The sequence below is a fragment of the Schistocerca nitens genome, chromosome 3, assembly GCF_023898315.1.
Source record: "Schistocerca nitens isolate TAMUIC-IGC-003100 chromosome 3, iqSchNite1.1, whole genome shotgun sequence".
NCBI lineage: Eukaryota > Metazoa > Arthropoda > Insecta > Orthoptera > Acrididae > Schistocerca > Schistocerca nitens.
In genome coordinates, this window is record NC_064616.1 from 574135046 (window position 1) to 574154544 (window position 19499).

At 39.9% G+C, this 19499-nt stretch overlaps 1 protein-coding gene across 4 annotated transcripts in view; it reads left to right on the forward strand.

Annotated features, from left to right (window-relative positions):
• The window catches only part of LOC126248485 (UTP--glucose-1-phosphate uridylyltransferase-like), a 214282-nt gene that overhangs the window by 170132 nt on the left and 24651 nt on the right, over nucleotides 1-19499 (forward strand). For 2 of the 4 annotated variants that reach the window (XM_049949508.1, XM_049949507.1), the window contains exons 2-8: nucleotides 11449-11685; nucleotides 11796-11978; nucleotides 13362-13567; nucleotides 13642-13717; nucleotides 13813-13956; nucleotides 15816-15954; nucleotides 16501-16638. In XM_049949508.1, the coding sequence (XP_049805465.1) occupies nucleotides 11449-11685; nucleotides 11796-11978; nucleotides 13362-13567; nucleotides 13642-13717; nucleotides 13813-13956; nucleotides 15816-15954; nucleotides 16501-16638 (1123 nt within the window). Of the gene's footprint in view, nucleotides 1-10832; nucleotides 11154-11201; nucleotides 11328-11448; nucleotides 11686-11795; nucleotides 11979-13361; nucleotides 13568-13641; nucleotides 13718-13812; nucleotides 13957-15815; nucleotides 15955-16500; nucleotides 16639-19499 lie in introns of those variants that run through there. The other 2 variants (XM_049949506.1, XM_049949504.1) reach the window with 2 other exon arrangements.

Below are 19499 nucleotides of genomic sequence, written 5' to 3' on the forward strand. Positions count from 1 at the left end.
TGCATTTTTATATTTTCTCCTTTCATCAATTAAATTCAATATTTCTTCTGTTACCCAAGGATTTCTACTAGCCCTCGTCTTTTTACCTACTTGATCCTCTGCTGCCTTCACTACTTCATCCCTCAAAGCTACCCATTCTTCTTCTACTGTATTTTTCCCCCCATTCCTGTCAATTGTTCCCTTATGCTCTCCTTGAAACTCTGTACAACCTCTGGTTCTTTCAGTTTATCCAGGTCCCATCTCCTTAAATTCCCACTTTTTTGCAGTTTCTTCATTTTTAATCTACAGGTCATAACCAATAGATTGTGGTCGGAGTCCACATCTGCCCCTGGAAACGTCTTACAATTTAAAACCTGGTTCCTAAATCTCTGTCTTACCATTATATAATCTATCTGATACCTTTTAGTATCTCCAGGGTTCTTCCATGTATACAACCTTCTTTTATGATTCTTGAACCAAGTGTTAGCTATGATTAAGATGTGCTCTGTGCAAAATTCTACCAGGCGGCTTCCTCTTTCATTTCTTAGCCCCAATCCATATTCACCTACTACGTTTCCTTCTCTCCCTTTTCCTACTACCGAATTCCAGTCACCCATGACTATTAAATTTTCGTCACCCTTCACTATCTGAATAATTTCTTTTATTTCATCATACATTTCTTCAATTTCTTCGTCATCTGCAGAGCTAGTTGGCATATAAACTTGTACTACTGTAGTAGGTGTGGGCTTCGTATCTATCTTGGCAACAATAATGCGTTCGCTATGCTGTTTGTAGTAGCTTTCCCGCATTCCTATTTTCCTATTCATTATTAAACCTGCTCCTGCATTACCCCTATTTGATTTTGTGTTTATAACCCTGTAGTCACCTGACCAGAAGTCTTGCTCCTCCTGCCACCGAACTTCACTAATTCCCACTATATCTAACTTTAACCTATCCATTTCCCTTTTTAAAATTTCTAACCTACCTGCCCGATTAAGTGATCTGACATTCCACGCTCCGATCCGTAGAACGCCAGTTTTCTTTTTCCTGATAACGACCTCCTCCTGAGTAGTCCCCGCCCGGAGATCCGAATGGGGGACTATTTTACCTCCGGAATATTTTACCCAAGAGGACGCCATCATCATTTAACCATACAGTAAAGCTGCATGCCCTCGGGAAAAATTACGGCCGTAGCTTCCCCTTGCTTTCAGCCGTTCGCAGTACCTGCACAGCAAGGCTGTTTTGGTTAGTGTTACAAGGCCAGATCAGTCAATCATCCAGACTGTTGCCCTTGCAACTACTGAAAAGGCTGCTGCCCCTCTTCAGGAACCACACGTTTGTCTGGCCTCTCAACAGATACGCCTCCGTTGTGGTTGCACCTACGGTACGGCTATCTGTATCGCTGAGGCACGCAAGCCTCCCCACCAACGGCAAGGTCCATGGTTCATGGGGGGAGGTTTTACCGGATAGTTTCCTTAAAACAGTTTGAGAATGTTTGCGGGGTAGCCGACGTGAGCGCGCCGTTCTTTCGGAGTAGCGCGGCAGCCACCAGCTCGGCGAAAACTCGCGGGACTGGCAGAACGAGGCCCGTCGCAGAAATCGGCCCGTGTATGTACCTGCTACCCCGTACACTGCGTACGAGCCTTGCCTGTCACTGGGGTCACAAACGCGCCACTCCCATAATAACACGCCTTGTACGTGCGGAAATGTTACGTTACGAAAAATCCATTTCCCAGAGACTTACCACTCTTTTCAAACTAATTCACATGCTGATTTTGCTCCATTTGAGGTTGACGAGGCTTAATCGCAGTTTCTTTCACGTTTCCACCTTTTTTCTTCGCCGACTGCTCTCGGCTTAACCCTGACGGTCTCCTTCACACGATAGGGGCCACTGCAGTGCCTACGTACACTGAAGCGCCAAAGAAACAGGTATAGGCATGCGTATTCAAGTACAGAGATATATAAACAGGCAGAATACGGCGCTGCGGTCGGCGACGCCTGTATAAGACAACAAGTTACTGGCGCAGTTGTTAGATGGGTTACTGCTGTTATAATTGCAGGCTATCAACATTTAGCTGAGTCTGAGCGTGGTGTTATAGTTGGCGCACAAGCGATGCGACACAGCATCTCCGAGGTATCGATGAAGTGGGGATTCTCCCGTACGACGTTTCACGAGTGTAACGTGAATATCAGGAGACCGGTAAAATATCAAATCTCCGACGTTGCTGCGGCCGGAAAAAGATCCTGCAAGAACGGGACCAACGACGACTGAAGAGAATCGTTCAATGTGACAGAAGTGCAACCCTCTCGTAAATTGCTTTAGATTTCAAGGCTGGGCCATTAACAAGTGTCAGCGTGCGAACCCTTTCAACGAAACTTCATCGATATGGGCTTTCAGACCCGAACGCCCACTCGTGTATCCTTGATGACTGCACGACACAAAGCTTTACGCGTCGCCTTGGCCCGTCAACACCGACATTGGACTGTTGATGAGTGAAATAAACATTATTGAGTATATCTCGAATGCCTCGCAACGTGGTGTTCAGAAGAGATCTCCACCCCTCATACTCTTACGGATTTATGAACAGCCCTGCAGGGTTCATGGTATCTATACCCTCCAGCACTACTTCAGGCATTAGTCGAGTTCATGCCACGTCGTGTTGCGCCACTTCTGCGTGCTCGCCGGTGCCCTACACGATATTAGGCAGGTGTACCAGTTGCTTTGGCTCTTCAGTGTACAAACAACTACTAGATATAGGCATCAACATAATTCCTTCCATTGATAAAGCTCACAAAGTTCGTTTTTTACTATACAAAATTTATCAGAATCAGTTTCTCGAAAAGTCCTTTCGTTAATATCTGATTATGCAAAAAAAAAAAAAAAAAAAAAAAATGAAATCTCTAGTTTTCCGTGTCCATTTGAATGATAAATTATTAATAATTTGTTGTAATGTACGTTCTTCAGAAAAAAATCCATGTGTTGGTCCTCCATTTTAGAATGTTCAGGTTAAATGTGTAATGCTCAGGAAGATTCTGCTTGGACTTAGCTGAGAACTACGAGGTGCATTCAAGTTCTAAGGCCTCCGATTTTTTTTCTAATTAACTACTCACCTGAAATCGATGAAACTGGCGTTACTTCTCGACGTAATCGCCCTGCAGACGTACATATTTTTCACAACGCTGACGCCATGATTCCATGGCAGCGGCGAAGGCTTCTTTAGGAGTCTGTTTTGACCACTGGAAAATCGCTGAGGCAATAGCAGCACGGCTGGTGAATGTGCGGCCACGGAGAGTGTCTTTCATTGTTGGAAAAAGCCAAAAGTCACTAGGAGCCAGGTCAGGTGAGTAGGGAGCATGAGGAATCACTTCAAAGTTGTTATCACGAAGAAACTGTTGCGTAACGTTAGCTTGATGTGTGGGTGCGTTGTCTTGGTGAAACAGCACACGCGCAGCCCTTCCCGGACGTTTTTGTTGCAGTGCAGGAAGGAATTTGCTCTTCAAAACATTTTCGTAGGATGCACCTGTTACCGTAGTGCCCTTTGGAACGCAATGGGTAAGGATTACGCCCTCGCTGTCCCAGAACATGGACACCATCATTTTTTCAGCACTGGCAGTTACCCGAAATTTTTTTGGTGGCGGTGAATCTGTGTGCTTCCATTGAGCTGACTGGCGCTTTGTTTCTGGATTGAAAAATGGCATCCACGTCTCATCCATTGTCACAACCGACGAAAAGAAAGTCCCATTCATGCTGTCGTTGCGCGTCAACATTGCTTGGCAACATGCCACACGGGCAGCCATGTGGTCGTCCATCAGCATTCGTGGCACCCACCCGGATGACACTTTTCGCATTTTCAGGTCGTCATGCAGGATTGTGTGCACAGAACCCACAGAAATGCCAACTCTGGAGGCGATCTGTTCAACAGTCATTCGGCGATGCCCCAAAACAATTCTCTCCACTTTCTCGATCATGTCGTCAGACTGGCTTGTGCGAGCCCAAGGTTGTTTCGGTTTGTTGTCACACGATGTTCTGCCTTCATTAAACTGTCGCACCCACGAACGCACTTTCGACACATCCATAACTCCATCACCACATGTCTCCTTCAACTGTCGATGAATTTCAGTTGGTTTCACACCACGCAAATTCAGAAAACGAATGATTGCACGCTGTTCAAGTAAGGAAAACGTCGCCATTTTAAGTATTTAAAACAGTTCTCATTCTCGCCGCTGGCGGTAAAATTCCATCTGCCGTACGGTGCTGCCATCTCTGGGACGTATTGACAATGAACGCGGCTTCATTTTAAAACAATGCGCATGTTTCTATCTCTTTCCAGTCCGGAGAAAAAAAGTCAGAGGCCTTAGAACTTGAATGCACCTTGTACGTATTGTAGTTGTTTCATTTCGATAACAGTATTGAACTAGAACTTATTATTTGGAAATGATAAACATATATTGAGGATCTAGATACTAATTCTTTCAGACTTTCACAAAGATTAGAAGGCAAATGTTGTCACACAGCATTAGAGGAGCTTTCAAATATTTCTTGTGGAAATATTTTCTAACCTCGATCCACGAAAGTGTTATTTAAAATGATATAAAATTTCAAAATCTCGTAATAGACATGTTCTGCAAGTAAAATATATTACTGTTGTGCACATAAATATGAATAATAAATGAAATATTATTTTGGGGGGGTAGGAAGATTAGAGTTTAACGTCCAGTCGATGACAAGGTCTTCAGAGATGGAGCACAAGGACGGATTGGGAAACGACAAGTAACAAAATCGGTAGTGTCCTTTTAAAATGCTCGAGCGTGGCACTCACCTTAACAATACAAGAAGGTAAAGGATATGCTGTTCCCGACGAAAGTAAGTCTTGCTGTCAGGGTTCCTAGCACTTATAACGTTCCTTGAAAGTGCAGTGGCTTCGTCAGTCCACACGTACAGTGTCACAATATTTTGCAGTTAACCTACGCCAACTCTCCACATACTGGGCGTTGCTCAGCACAGCCTCACAAACAATCATAAAATTTTGTTTGACAGGACGAAGATCTTGCTCCATACATAGACTTACTAGGATTCTGTTAACAAGGAATCCGTTGAGATCAGGTTGTGTAACAGCAAGTTTAACCGGAACAGCCACTATACTCTTAGTGATGATGCATGGAAGTGGGTGCCCTATACTTCCTGTCAATCGTAAAAACTCTTCCTCTCTCTCGTAATTTCTCTTTGGTGACGTGTTTCCAGATGCCTTTAAGTCTGCCATGCATTCTGCCACCTGCTGAATTCCAGCTCCGCAAATCTTTTTCAATAACGTCATTAATTTTCTTAGTGCATGCCACCTTCAGTTTCTGTTTTTCTTCTTCTTCTTCTTTTTCCCATAGACTGACGAGTCCCCTCATTAGTCTTCATAGATAAGTTACGATACTGTAATATGCGAATAAGAAGACGCATAAGGAGAAAAGTTCGTGCTACATACTTCCCATTGCTCGCAACCTACAACCAACATATGTAACAAATTTGAGGCATCTCGTCCTGATGTTTGCACTTAAGATTCTTCAGGGAAGAAAAATGTTAGCCGAGTAGGAATGAGGATGCATCTTGAGAAGCGTTTAACCAGAGGTCACGTGACCTCGTACGACGGCCTGCTGATGTTTAAATGACACACTTCTGCCGGCGGACGATGAAAAAGCAGCCCGGGACGGCGTGTGCTCTTACACTTCCGGCACGCTGCACACTGGATCAACTGTCAGAACACAGCTGAGGCAGCAGTCGGCGAAGACACGCACTTCTCAGTGTGTACTTTATCGCCTTCTATAGCGGGACCTGTACCGGAGAGTCAAAGTCCATTCCGCAGTCTAGGAAAAAGTTGGGGAAAGAACCTTCACACTCGACTGTCTGTTGCTTGAATGTGGTTCACTTTCTGCTTGAGGCAAGTCTTAACTTATACACGTAACTAACTGTTTGCCCACGCACGCATGTACGTCTGGCTGTAAGGCAGATAAGTTACATTACAGGGGAATGACTTTCCTCAGGTCCCTGTTGTTGGGGAAGCTCGCAATCAGCAAACTTTAAAAGAGGGGGTTATTTAACAGTACCGGAATGTGTATGATATTTCTTCTCTTATCTCGGTCCTGGACATTGTACGCTACATTTTATTGAATTTTTTGTCTTACACTGGAGCTGTTGCGCATCCCAAGGGCACTGTACACTCACGTAGACCGACGGACTTGATTCCGCAGTCAAGTCACATCACTTAGCCGAACGCAGGCCAAAGTCTTTCAAAGCATCATGTAACAGCGAGTGTGTGAGTACCTAGAACTGAATAAGATATTAAATACCTCACAGTTTGTCGAACTCTGCAAAAATAGAAAAACAAAATATAAAATTTTTAGACATTATACTTGACAAACGACCACGGAACACCCATATTGAACACGAAAAGTTATGTTGCCAAAGAATGATGTATTTGCTGAAATAACTTATGAACTGTATCACTTTTTAATAGGCAAGCACAGAGTATTTTGCTTTTTTCAGTCTGTTTTAAGGCAGGGATTGACTCTGAGAAAAGATCAAGAAAATAAATGGAATTCTTGTGATTCAGAAGAGGGCATAATGGCAAAGGTAGGCAACAGAAGACACTGTAAACCCTTGTTCATTAAGTTGGTTCAAATGGCTCTGAGCACTATGCGACTTAACTTCTGAGGTCATCAGTCGCCTAGAACTTAGAACTAATTAAATCTAACTAACCTAAGGACATCACACACATCAATGCCCGAGGCAGGATTCGAACCTGCGACCGCAGCGGACGCTCGGTTCCAGACTGTAGCCCCTAGAACGGCACGGTTCATTAAGTATAAGATTTTAACAGCAGTTGGTTTACATATTCATGATAGTGTTAATCACACACTTGCCGAACCATCTAAATGAATTGCAGTAAATCAAAGGTATGATTATAATACAACAACCTGTATTTTTCTGCTCTTAATACAAAACATATTAGAAAAGCTAATAACAGATATGTGCATACAGCAGTGTAGATGTATAACAAATTATCTAAACACCCCCCCCCCCAAAAAAAAAATCATCAAATCAAATTATTTAAGAAAACGATGCACAGTTTCTTGTTAGCTAAACCATTAGAAGAATTTTTAGACATTCCCAGTATGAGCGTGACGATGTAAAAATGTGTTTTTGAAAAATTAATAAGTTCAGTTTACTGACGAGCTCTATTACATGCACTAATTTTACTTTTCTCAAAATCAAGCATGGTGACACGGATGTTGAGACACTGAACTGAAGAATCGAGGCTGCCATTCTCTCCATTTTATTGGAACCTAGCAAACTACAGGGAGTGGCAACTGACCCTTAACAAAGACAAATGTAATGTATTGCGATTACATAGAAATAAGGATCCTTTATTGTATGATTATATGGTAGCGGAACAAACACTGGTAGCAGTTACTCCTGAGAAATATCTGGGAGTATGCGTACGGAACGATTTGAAGTGGAATGATCATATAAAATTAATTGTTGGTAAGGCGGGTGCCAGGTTGAGATTCATTGTGAGAGTCCTTAGAAAATGTAGTCCATGAACAAAGGAGGTGGCTTACAAAACACTCGTTCGACCTATACTTGAGTATTGCTCATCAGTGTGTGATCCGTACCAGGTCGGGTTGACAGAGGAGATAGAGAAGATCCAAAGAAGAGCGGCGCGTTTCGTCACAGGGTTATTTGGTAAGCGTGATAGCGTTACGGAGATGTTTAGCAAACTCAAGCGGCAGACTCTGCAAGAGAGGCGCTCTGCATCGCGGTGTAGCTTGGTTCAAATGGCTCTGAGCACTATGGGACTTAACTGCTTAGGTCATCAGTCCCCTAGAACTTAGAACTCCCGAGGAGATCACGAATGTAAAATTAGAGAGATTCGAGCGCGCACGGAGGCTTTCCGGCAGTCGTGCTTCCCGCGAACCATACGCGACTGGAACAGGAAAGGGGGGCAATGACAGTGGCACGTAAAGTGCCCTCCGCCACACACCGTTGGGTGGCTTACGGAGTATAAATGTAGATGTAGATGAACTCTCTCTTTCGACATTATCTGCATAATATTAAATGCCCAAAATAAGTACAAAATGACAAATATCAAAACAATCACATCTTCAGCTTCAAAAATATTAATTTGCTCTGATGCTTAATTCAGACCTGACCATCTGACCACAGCTAAAGATCTAGATTGTGCGTCCTACCCTCCCTCCCAATCCACCGTATTTACTTTAATGAAATAAATTCTTTTTATACATTACTATAGCTACAAATTTGAATCATTAGAGTTCTGTCTATCTGCAAAAAATAAAGAAATAAACCAAGTAACAGGCATATTTTTAAATTTGCACGTATGTGACTGATAATCTTTTACTCTAGACATCCATCGTGGCATTGGAGTGGTTTTGACATTGGTCCGGCTATCGTGATTTCCTTTCGCCTATTCAGACAAATGCCGTAATTGTTTTATAAACAGGCCATGGCGGCTCTCTCGCCAACTCTATCTGCAATGACTTCGACATCGGAATCAATAATCTCTAAAGCTCTAGCTATATTTTTTTGCTTTCTTCCGTCGAAAAGTGCTGTGTATACGACGGGGTAGTCATCATAGCTGGGCACAAGACGGTTAAATCGTTAATGGTTAAATTTCGAAGTTAACTTTTCGAGCAACGGATTAACTTTTAAGTTAATTAAAAAAAAGTTAACAAAACCTGTAACTTCCGTTAACATTCTGTAAGTCCGTTAATCGTTAATTAGGTACTTACTATTTATGACAAAAATGACGCCGCACCGCCTGTCGAAAGCATGTTCTGACAAGTACGGGTGACGTAGGTGTGTGGCTACGCCGGGATGCGTGCGATCGATGTAAGCAATCGAATACGGGCGAGAATAATTAGGCACTGTTTGTTTATTGTTGTTTGTTTACTGAGTTCGCGTTAAGAACGACTTTTTGTTAGCGAACTGACTGTGGAAACGATCATGGAATCGGATTCTAGCTCTGCGGCTGATGAAAATCCGTGGCCGTGTTTAGGTGGTTAGGTTAATTTTTTATTCAGATAGGGAGAACAAATACTTTCCGACAGTAAACTGTGCTTGCCTAAAAATATCAACAATTAGCGTTCACACTTTGAGCCTTAACAATTTGAAAGAAGACATAAGGCGAGCACATGAATCGCGGTATACAGCCTGAAGAAACAATGAAGGCAGGGGCCGGTCGAGGAAGGCCAAAAAGAAAAATCAGTCTTGGCCATTCGGATATCGGCAGCGGAGGCAGTAGCAGTAATCCAGTCAAAAGAATGCGACAGAGTAGTATTGGAAAGCTATTTGGCATTGCAGAAATTAGCAGCGGCGAGTATCGACCTAGTGTGTACCAACACATAGTAAACTTTTTTGTTGTGAACATGATCCGTTTACAAATCGTCAAGTCGAAGTCGTTTGAGAAGGCGATAAAAACTTTAAACACCAGCAAAAGTTCAATTTCGAGGAGAACATTGGGCAGATGCGTCATTGAGGAGCATACTCGATTGAAACGACATCTCATTAGGTAAGCAGATACTTTTTTTATTGAAATTCAAACTAACTTACCTACGAGTACTTGGAGAGTACGAATCATTACTTTTAAACAATGATTTTGACAACAAAGATAAGATTATCTTTTATTTTTATGAAGTGTGGTGTAGTCTTTCTTGTACTGGGCGTTTAAAACCTTATGTACAGGCAGACATCATTTTAACAGTATAGATTTTAGATTATTACGTGTTCTGTCGAATTAGCAGTGACGAGTTAACGATTAACTTCCTATAAGTCTCCTGTAAAGCAACACTTTAATGTTTGACGGAGTTAACTAATTTAGTAACGAATTAACGATTAGCGAAGTAATTTTTTTGGTTAACGCCGCCCAGTTACGGTAGTCATAAGGTTCGAATTACTACCTCGAAATATTGAAGCTACGTAATTAATTCTTTGTTGTCTGCAAGTACAAAATTGCTCTGAGCACTACGGGACTTAACTTCGCAGGTTATCAGTCCCCTAGAACTTAGAACTACTTAAACCTAACTAACCTAAGGGCATCACACACATCCATACCCGAGGCAGGATTCGAACCTGCGACCGTAGCGGTCGCGCGGTTCCAGACTGTAGCGCCTAGAACCGCGTCTGCAGATACATATTTGTAGCACTAGTACACAGTACCACAGCAAGCATCTAGCCAAAACCATTTATAAAGTGCAGTTTCTTGTGAGAATTCGTTTACTGCGGCACAGGAAATATTCTAACTGTATTAGGTCAATCCAGATGACTTCTTTAGCTGCCTGGACTGGTTTAACACAGCTGCAACATTCCTGCTGCTACCAAAAACGAATTACTACACTGTATCAATACCTTTGGCTTGTGTTATTTTTTTCTTCTAGCGGCTGTTGCGGTACTGTGGCGTGGTGATTTCAGTTGACCAGGGCTGCAGAAATGTACCTCCAAACAAACAAACAAAAAAATAATTGGGTAACTTTATTTTTTCTGTACGACACAGTAATTAAAACGTTGACTACCCAGTCGTACTTCGGCGCGTGTATCTTTCGTGAAAGACTTCACTGTACAGTTTTCCTGCTTTACTCTAACGTATTTTGTGGAAGCCAGGAATCGGAGAAAACAACAATTTAGTTTCTGTCACTTGTTCCAATTAATGACAGCAGACGTGTTCATGAGTGGCTACCGAACTGCAAGCAGTTTGCCGACGAACTTGTGCGCGCGTCTGCAGTTGATCGTCATTTGTGACGTAACACAGGCGGCAGGTTGCGTGGAGGGGAGCGCTCATATACTCATCTGGTGCTTTCCGGCTCCAGTGCGTCTCCAGACGCAAGGCCGGTGGATTTAAAAAGCTGTTGCCCCTGTGAAACGACCACACGTTACTTCCATTCGCGCAACGCGACGAGTTATAAACAAATTTATACATTCGCAACAGTTGAAACACCTGTACCTGTAATTGTTTCACTTTTCATAAGTGAAACAATAAGCACTGCACCTGCAATTGTTTAATTACAGTGACATACGACACACCATGGTCTTACACCCAGAGGCAACAAATGGATGGAACTCAGTTAATACATTGCCATCAACAGTAACAGATAATGTCATACTCTGCAAGGTATTCACATTAAGTGTATAACACTTTTCACTAATTCCCCCCCCCCCCCCCCCCCAAACTTGAATGATCTGTAGAGTAGTTCAACATTTATCCCACAACTCAAAAAATTATTTGTCACAAAACAGAATTTTATGTAAGGACTGGCTTAACTATGCTTCACATAAATTGATTATGGTAAATTAAAGAACTTAACACAGTTGTATCAGTAATTTGTGAGAAAAAGTGAATGGTTATTTAGGAAAGTGCATATTATTAATGTCAGCTGTAATTTATTAACGTGGATCTGCTATTACAGGTGCGTGGTCACCAGAGAGCTCCCTCAGGCTCTCGTGAGTTCAAGGAAATGACGAAACGAGATGCTCTCACTCAACTTCAGAGTGAATTTGAGAAGCTCCTCGGCACTGCCCCTGAAGCCAAGAGAGCAGGCATAAGCAAGCAGTTCAGTGGGTTTGAGAAGCTTTTTGAAAGATTTCTCAGTGAAGAGGGCCCTTCAATCGACTGGAATAGAATTGAAAAGCTGCCAGAAGATGCGGTAAATCAGTATTACAGTTATACTTTCTCTGTAGCTAGTTTCCTTTAATGTTGTTTTGGTAAAACTCTTGTGATATTCATTAAATATTAAAATGACATTATCTGCTGCAGGTTAGAGACTACAGCACACTATCTCAGCCATCAACCGATGTTGTCCACGATATGCTGGGTAAATTGGTTGTCGTCAAACTGAATGGTGGGCTTGGTACTTCAATGGGTTGCCATGGACCAAAATCTGTGATTCCAGTAAGAAGTGACCTGACATTTCTTGACCTGACTGTACAGCAGATAGAGGTAATGTTATTTTCATATTCCAGTTCTTTTATTTGTGTTTAATTTTCCTGCTAGACAATCTGTAACTGTTGTTCATTTATAAAAATCTCTCTCTCTCTCTCTCTCTCTCTCTCTCTCTCTCTCTCTAATATATATATTCACAATTTGCCTCTTGTCTCTTGGGCATTTGCATTTCTCAAAAAAATGAAGCTTACCTCATGAGTGAGTGTACAACTTTGTTAATAAATGTGTTACAACATATGTTTTTTCTAACAGTTAGCTTGTTTAATATATGACAGATATCAGATATTACACTTTTGAGTGGAGCTGTGTGATGAATTATCTGCCACTGGTATTGAGTGAGGACCAGCTTTTTCTTCTCTTCTATGATTGTTTTCCATGGGATTTTCTGTGATCAATCATGACCTTAGACTGTAATGTTATATTACAATAGTGAAGAAATGAAAAAAAAATTATCATATTTAATAACAGTGTTGTCTTGGAAAAACTGTTCTGAAAATTTTTCCTACCTTTGTTTTTCCATAATATTTGGCCACTACAATAACTAACAGCCCGTAGAACTATGTGAACTACTAACTACAAGAATGATGCAATGACGAAATGAAAGTATTGGTTCTTCGGAGTTAAATTTATAGCCTGATTATGGAGACTATTTTGGCCTAAGATGAAGATAGACTGCAGAGATTATGTTTCATAGAATAGAAGTATGTTAGCATATTATATCTGGCTCTGAAAAGCATAAAGTTTTAATCTGCCAATTTTAGTGAGGGGTATTAGAGGGGGAAGGAGTCTGTGATTCACATGCCTTAAACGCCAGTTCAGAGTGGTTAATTACATTTTCCTCAATAACTGATAAGCTGGTTGTCTGTAGACTGCATGTTGTCATTAACAGTGATATTTGAAAGGCAACAGTCATCACAAATCACATAAACTCCAATAAAAATGAAAAGTAATGACTTTAATAACCAACAAGATTCTTGTTTTCTTTGATCAAACTTAGCTAATATGGTATTATAGTATACACAGTGTGTCTGTATGTTGTGAAAATCATATATCTTTCTTACAGGCTAAGTTATAGTAAATTATATTGAAGAAACATACAATAAAAATGTAGGAGGAACATATAAAATCCAGTTAGGTAGGTAGGAAGCAGTGGTTCAGTGTATTGCACATGAGAGAAATATTGGCAGAACTTTTGAAGAAAGCTTTAGGGCTTTATATGGTGATGTTAAACTCATTCCAATTTTCATAAGCACACAGAAAATAAATGATTTTTATGTTTTCATATATAAAAATGTTATGGTTAATGAACTATACTTACTGAGAGTTATTTTAAGACACATTGAATGTACAATGTAGGCCTAATAAAACTTCCTTTTTCAGCATCTCAACAAAACATACAAGGCCAATGTTCCTCTAGTTCTCATGAATTCCTTCAACACTGATGAAGATACTCTGAAAATAATTAGAAAATACAAAGGCTTACAAATTGAAATCTATACATTCAATCAGAGTTGTTTCCCTCGGATTAACAGGGACTCTCTACTACCAGTTGCAAAAAACTGTGATGTAGAAGTGGACATTGAGGCGTAAGTGTTATACAATATATTATTTCTGCAGACAGTGTCAGCATTTACATACAAGTTAATTATTTTTGTTTTAGGTGGTATCCACCTGGACATGGAGACTTTTATGAAAGTTTTAAAAACTCAGGTCTCTTAAAAAAATTTATTGAACAGGTAATTTAAAAGTATACTTATACAGTACCACAATAACAATATATGTGTCATCAAATTAAAGTGCGTACATATTAACTATTAATTTCTTATGCAAGGGTCGGGAGTACTGTTTTGTTTCAAATATTGACAACCTCGGAGCAACAGTAGACCTCAATATATTGAATCTTCTCCTTCATCCAACTAAGAAGACTCCAGAGTTTGTTATGGAAGTAACAGACAAAACAAAAGCTGATGTTAAGGTATGTAAATATAATTGGTGTGAAATTGCAGGCTCATCATTTGAACATTATGTAGTTTAAAGACCTGCCAGTCTCTACCCTTGGAAAACTTTGAATTCTGTGGGCACATTATCTGGAATATATGTAAAATGTGTATTATAATACAGAAGTCTAAAATATCCTTTGTAATTTTTCTGTGCTAATGCTAACATGCTAGTTCCGTTTCATGACATCTTCCTTACAAACACTGTAAGTTACACATATGGCAGGCCAAGTAACTTTTACTGAATGCTACACTACACTTAAAAGTGACACACATACTTGGCTCTATTTTTCAACTTAGTCACCAAGTCTATGTAAACAACAGTCAGAACATTCTACCAGTTGATAATAGACGTTCACTCCTTGGTCATGAAGCCATTCAGGAACCACTGTGTGAATGTCCTCTTTCTCAGAAAATCTGAGACTGCTGTCAATCAGTTCATTGATGGCTCGGGCATTGTTTTCCATCATCAATGTTGATGGTTTTCCTTCTCCAGACTTAGGTCAGTGTAGACTTAGCCTAACTGTTGGCACTATTTCACTGTGGCTGGATGTGGCATAGTATTTGCTCCATATATGCTCAGTTTTAATCTGCTTGCAGTATGTTTCCCCACAACAACCATACTGTCCTGCATATGTCAACTTTGAAGTAAGTTTCCTGTTGTCATGCCATTTCACTTCCACATGGTGTTGCACCTGTTATCTGTATTGCAGAGAAACTGTCTCTGCAGGAAAACTTGAACATGTACTCTCTTCTGACAATTTGTCTTTCTTGTTGTGCAATGGTATAACTTACTTTTTGCATCTCCTTGTATTATTCTATAGTTGCATCAAATATTTTAATGTGGTTCTTTTCTTCATGGCTCTGTTTAATTACAATGTTGCTTTTCTGCAGAAAAGATTTCTCAAGTGCTGAATTAAGAGAAAATTCTCTTAATGTTCTCTCTTGACATCCTGAAGTACTGCACAGTTACACTGTGTGCCAGAGACAAATAACTAACTTTCACTGTTGTAAAAGATAGGCCTACAACTACTGATGTCATTTGATACCACTTGTATATTAACTGTAAGCAATTACATCACTTTATTCATGTTTTAACCTATCACATGCACTATCTTACCACCCCCTTTAAATATAGACAGTGGCAAGATCACATGTTTTAGTCCTTTTTAGTTTTTTCAGAATAAAATTAAGAGAGCAGCTTTAATTGCAAGCAAAGATTTCTTTTTTTATTGTCTAATACCTGTCTTTCAGTGTTTGTAAGGAAGATGTCATGAAACAGAACTAGCATGTTAGCATTAGCACAGAAAAATTACAAAGGATATTTTAGACTTCTGTATTATAATACACATTTTACATATATCCCAGTACCTGCAGGAATAACTGTCTTTGCAGCATCAATATTATTTACTTTACTGCAAGAATTTGTTGCTGCATTTAACTTGAAATGTAGTTTCCTGAGTGATCTAAAAAACAGGATTGATTTCCCAGATAATGTATTACATGATCTTACTTTCATACTGCTACAAACCACTGTTATTAAATGTGGACTACAAGAAACATAATCTGAAGCTGTTTCCTTTTTTTAATTTACATACTGCCATAAATATAAAAATAAGCGGACTGTTTGTAATGTATGTTAGCAGCACAGATGTACTTCAAAACCAACAATTTTTGTTATTGACTGATTTATTGTTTCGTAAATAAGCACTGTTAGGAACTTAATTAATATTAAACATGGCTGTTTACTCCTGTCAAAAATTAATTGTACAAAATGAGATGTGATAAGTGAAATATTGATAACATATTTATTGAAAAAATTTTTTTTTCCTTGTAGGGTGGTACACTGATCCAATATGAAGACAAACTGCGTCTACTTGAAATTGCTCAGGTGCCAAAGGAGCATGTAGATGACTTTAAGTCTGTTAAGACTTTCAAGTTCTTTAACACAAACAATCTTTGGATCAAACTTGATGGTATGTAATTTGGACTCGTTTGATTCTGCTGCGTTTTATGTGTCATGTAAGAACATTATCACATTATATTATGAGACCAAAGTTGCTGCTGTATTTGATTACATTGTTTATTACTTTAGGCATATTCCAGTATGACTGCCATCTTCACGTTATATCAGCTGATCTTTATAGCTGTGTGACATTGATGTTTCAGTTACTGCCATTATTTTATAAGTTTGTTCCTTTGATGCTGTTGGAGCTATAGTATATGTTAAATTTTTGTTGGAATAGTTACTTATGTCGTCGTCAAATTATGAAAGTTTATTTTGCAATGACATTTCATGACAGCTGTATTGACAGTTGAGTTATTATTGTTTTTCTGCAAGCATGCAAACGGAGCTCAAAACTCCAGTATGATAGCAGTAGAATAGTTTATACAATGTAGCATTCATATCTAATTTAAAAAAGTGATACCTGCACATCATAATATCTTTGGTATATATCACTTCTAGTTGACTTTTTTAAAGTCAGTACTGCTATACTATTTTGTTGATTTATTTCTTTCAGCTATTGACCGAGTCGTGGAGGAAAAGACATTAAATATGGAAATTATAGTAAATCACAAAACTCTAGATAATGGTTTAAATGTGATACAGCTTGAAACAGCTGTGGGAGCAGCTATGAAGTGCTTCGATGGTGGTTTAGGTACTTTATTTTTAATCTTTTTTAAGTACAACACGCTTCAACTACTCCTTCAGTGTTTTATCACAAATCTGCACTTTCTGCATGCCTACTATATGCTTTGACAAATATCTTCATTTGACAGTGAACTGTATTAATGTCTTTCTAAGCCTGTTTAAAATAACTTTTGTAACAGTTTGTAGCTAAAAGTGGACATTCAGCTCATATTATCAGAAGCTCCTATTTGCATCATTATTACTGGATAGTCTTTAATTTTCTGATACCAGTGTGATTTGTACTGACTGCTCAATCAATGAGTTCATATGCTGGATTTGCTGTTACTTACAGTTTAACACAACAAGCACAGTTATCTGCCCTACTCCTAGCTAGATTTAGAACTTCAACAGACAAGTATGGAATGAAGGGAACTCTGTTTCTTTATGAGGTGGTAATACTGAGAATTGGGTTCTAGAATTCTCCTTTCGTTATCGCAGTGAAGGAAGTTAATATACAGCATGTTAGGCAGTATGTTATTTATCCATTTATACAAATGAGCAAATGTATGTAAGACAAAATGGGAGACATCTCGTGCTTTTTATGAGGACAAATTGTTAGACTGTTGTCAGTTTGACCAATTTTATCAAAGAATACCTTTGTCCCCCCCCCCCCCCCCCCATGAACCATGGACCTTGCCGTCAGTGGGGAGGCTTGCGTGCCTCAGCGATACAGATAGCCGTACCGTAGGTGCAACCACAATGGAGGGGTATCTGTTGAGAGGCCAAACAAACTTGTGGATCCTGAAGAGGGGCAGCAGCCTTCTCAGTAGTTGCAGGGGCAATATTCTGGATGATTGACTGATCTGGCCTTGTAACACTAACCAAAACAGCCTTACTGTGCTGGTACTGCGAACGGCTGAAAGCAAGGGGAAACTACGGCCGTAATTTTTCCTGAGGGCATGCAGCTTTACTGTATGGTTAAATGATGATGGCGTCCTCTTGGGTAAAATATTCCGGAGGTAAAATAGTCCCCCATTTGGATCTCCAGGCGGAGACTACTCAGGAGGACGCAGTTATCAGGAGAAAGAAAACTGGCGTTCTACGGATCAGAGCGTGGAATGTCAGATCCCTTAATCGGGCAGGTAGGTTCGAAAATTTAAAAAGGGAAATGGATAGGTTAAAGTTAGATATAGTGGGAATTAGTGAAGTTTGGTGGCAGGAGGAACAAGACTTTTGGTTAGGCGAATACAGGGTTATAAACACAAAATCAAATAGGGGTAATGCAGGAGCAGGTTTAATAATGAATAAAAAAATAGGAGTGCAGGTAAGCTACTACAAACAGCATAGTGAATGCATTATTGTGGCCAACATAGACACGAAGCCCATACCTACCACAGTAGTACAAGTTTATACGCCAACTAGCTCTGCAGATGACGAAGAAATTGAAGAAATGTATGATGAAATAAAAGAAATTATTCAGATAGTGAAGGGTGACGAAAATTTAATAGTCATGGGTGACTGGAATTCGGTAGTAGGAAAAGGGAGAGAAGGAAACATAGTAGGTGGATATGGATTGGCAGGAAGAAATGAAAGAGGAAGCCGCCTGATAGAATTTTGCACAGAGCACAACTTAATCATAGCTAACACTTGGTTCAAGAATCATAAAAGAAGGTTGTATACATGGAAGAAGCCTGGAGATACTGACAGGTTTCAGATAGATTATATAATGGTAAGACAGAGATTTAGGAAACAGGTTTTAAATTATAAGACATTTCCAGAGGCAGATGTGGACTCTGACCACAGTCTATTGGTTATGAAGTGTAGATTAAAACTGAAGAAACTGCAAAAAGGTGGGAATTTAAGGAGATGTGACCTGGATAAACTGAAAGAACCAGAGGTTGTACAGAGTTTCAAGGAGAGCATAAGGGAACAATTGACAGGAATGGGGGGAAAAATACAGTAGAAGAAGAATGGGTAGCTTTGAGGGATGAAGTAGTGAAGGCAGCAGAGGATCAAGTAGGTAAAAAGACAAGAGCTAGTAGAAATACTTGGGTAACAGAAGAGATAATGAATTTAACTGATGAAAAGAGAGAATACAAAAATGCAGTAAATGAAGCAGGCAAAAAAGAATACAAACGTCTCAAAAATGAGATCGACAGGAAGTGCAAAATGGCTAAGCAGGGATGGCTAGAGGACAAATGTAAGGATGTAGAGGATTATCCCACGAGGGGTAAGATAGATACTGCCTACAAGAAAATTAAAGAGACCTTCGGAGAAAAGAGAACCACTTGTATGAATATCAAGAGCTCAGATGGAAACCCAGTTCTAAGCAAAGAAGGGAAAGCAGAAAGGTGGAAGTAGTGTATAGAGGGTCTATACAAGGGCGATGTACTTGAGGACAATATTATAGAAATGGAAGAGGATGTATATGAAGATGAAATGGGAGATACGATACTGCGTGAAGAGTTTGACAGAGCACTGAAAGACCTGAGTCGAAACAAGGACCCGGGAGTAGACAACATTCCATTAGAACTCCTGACAGCCTTGGGAGAGCCAGTTCTGACAAAACTCTACCATCTGGTGAGCAAGATATATGAGACAGGTGAAATACCCTCAGACTTCAAGGAGAATATAATAATTCCAATCCCAAAGAAAGCAGGTGTTGACAGATGTGAAAATTACCGAACTATCAGTGTAATAAGTCACGCCTGCAAAATATTAAAGCGAATTCTTTACAGACGAATGGAAAAACTAGTAGAAGCCGACCTTGGGGAAGATCAGTTTGGATTCCATAGAAATATTGGAACACGTGAGGCAATACTGACCCTACGACTTATCTTAGAAGAAAGATTAAGGAAAGGCAAACCTATGTTTCTAGTATTTGTAGTC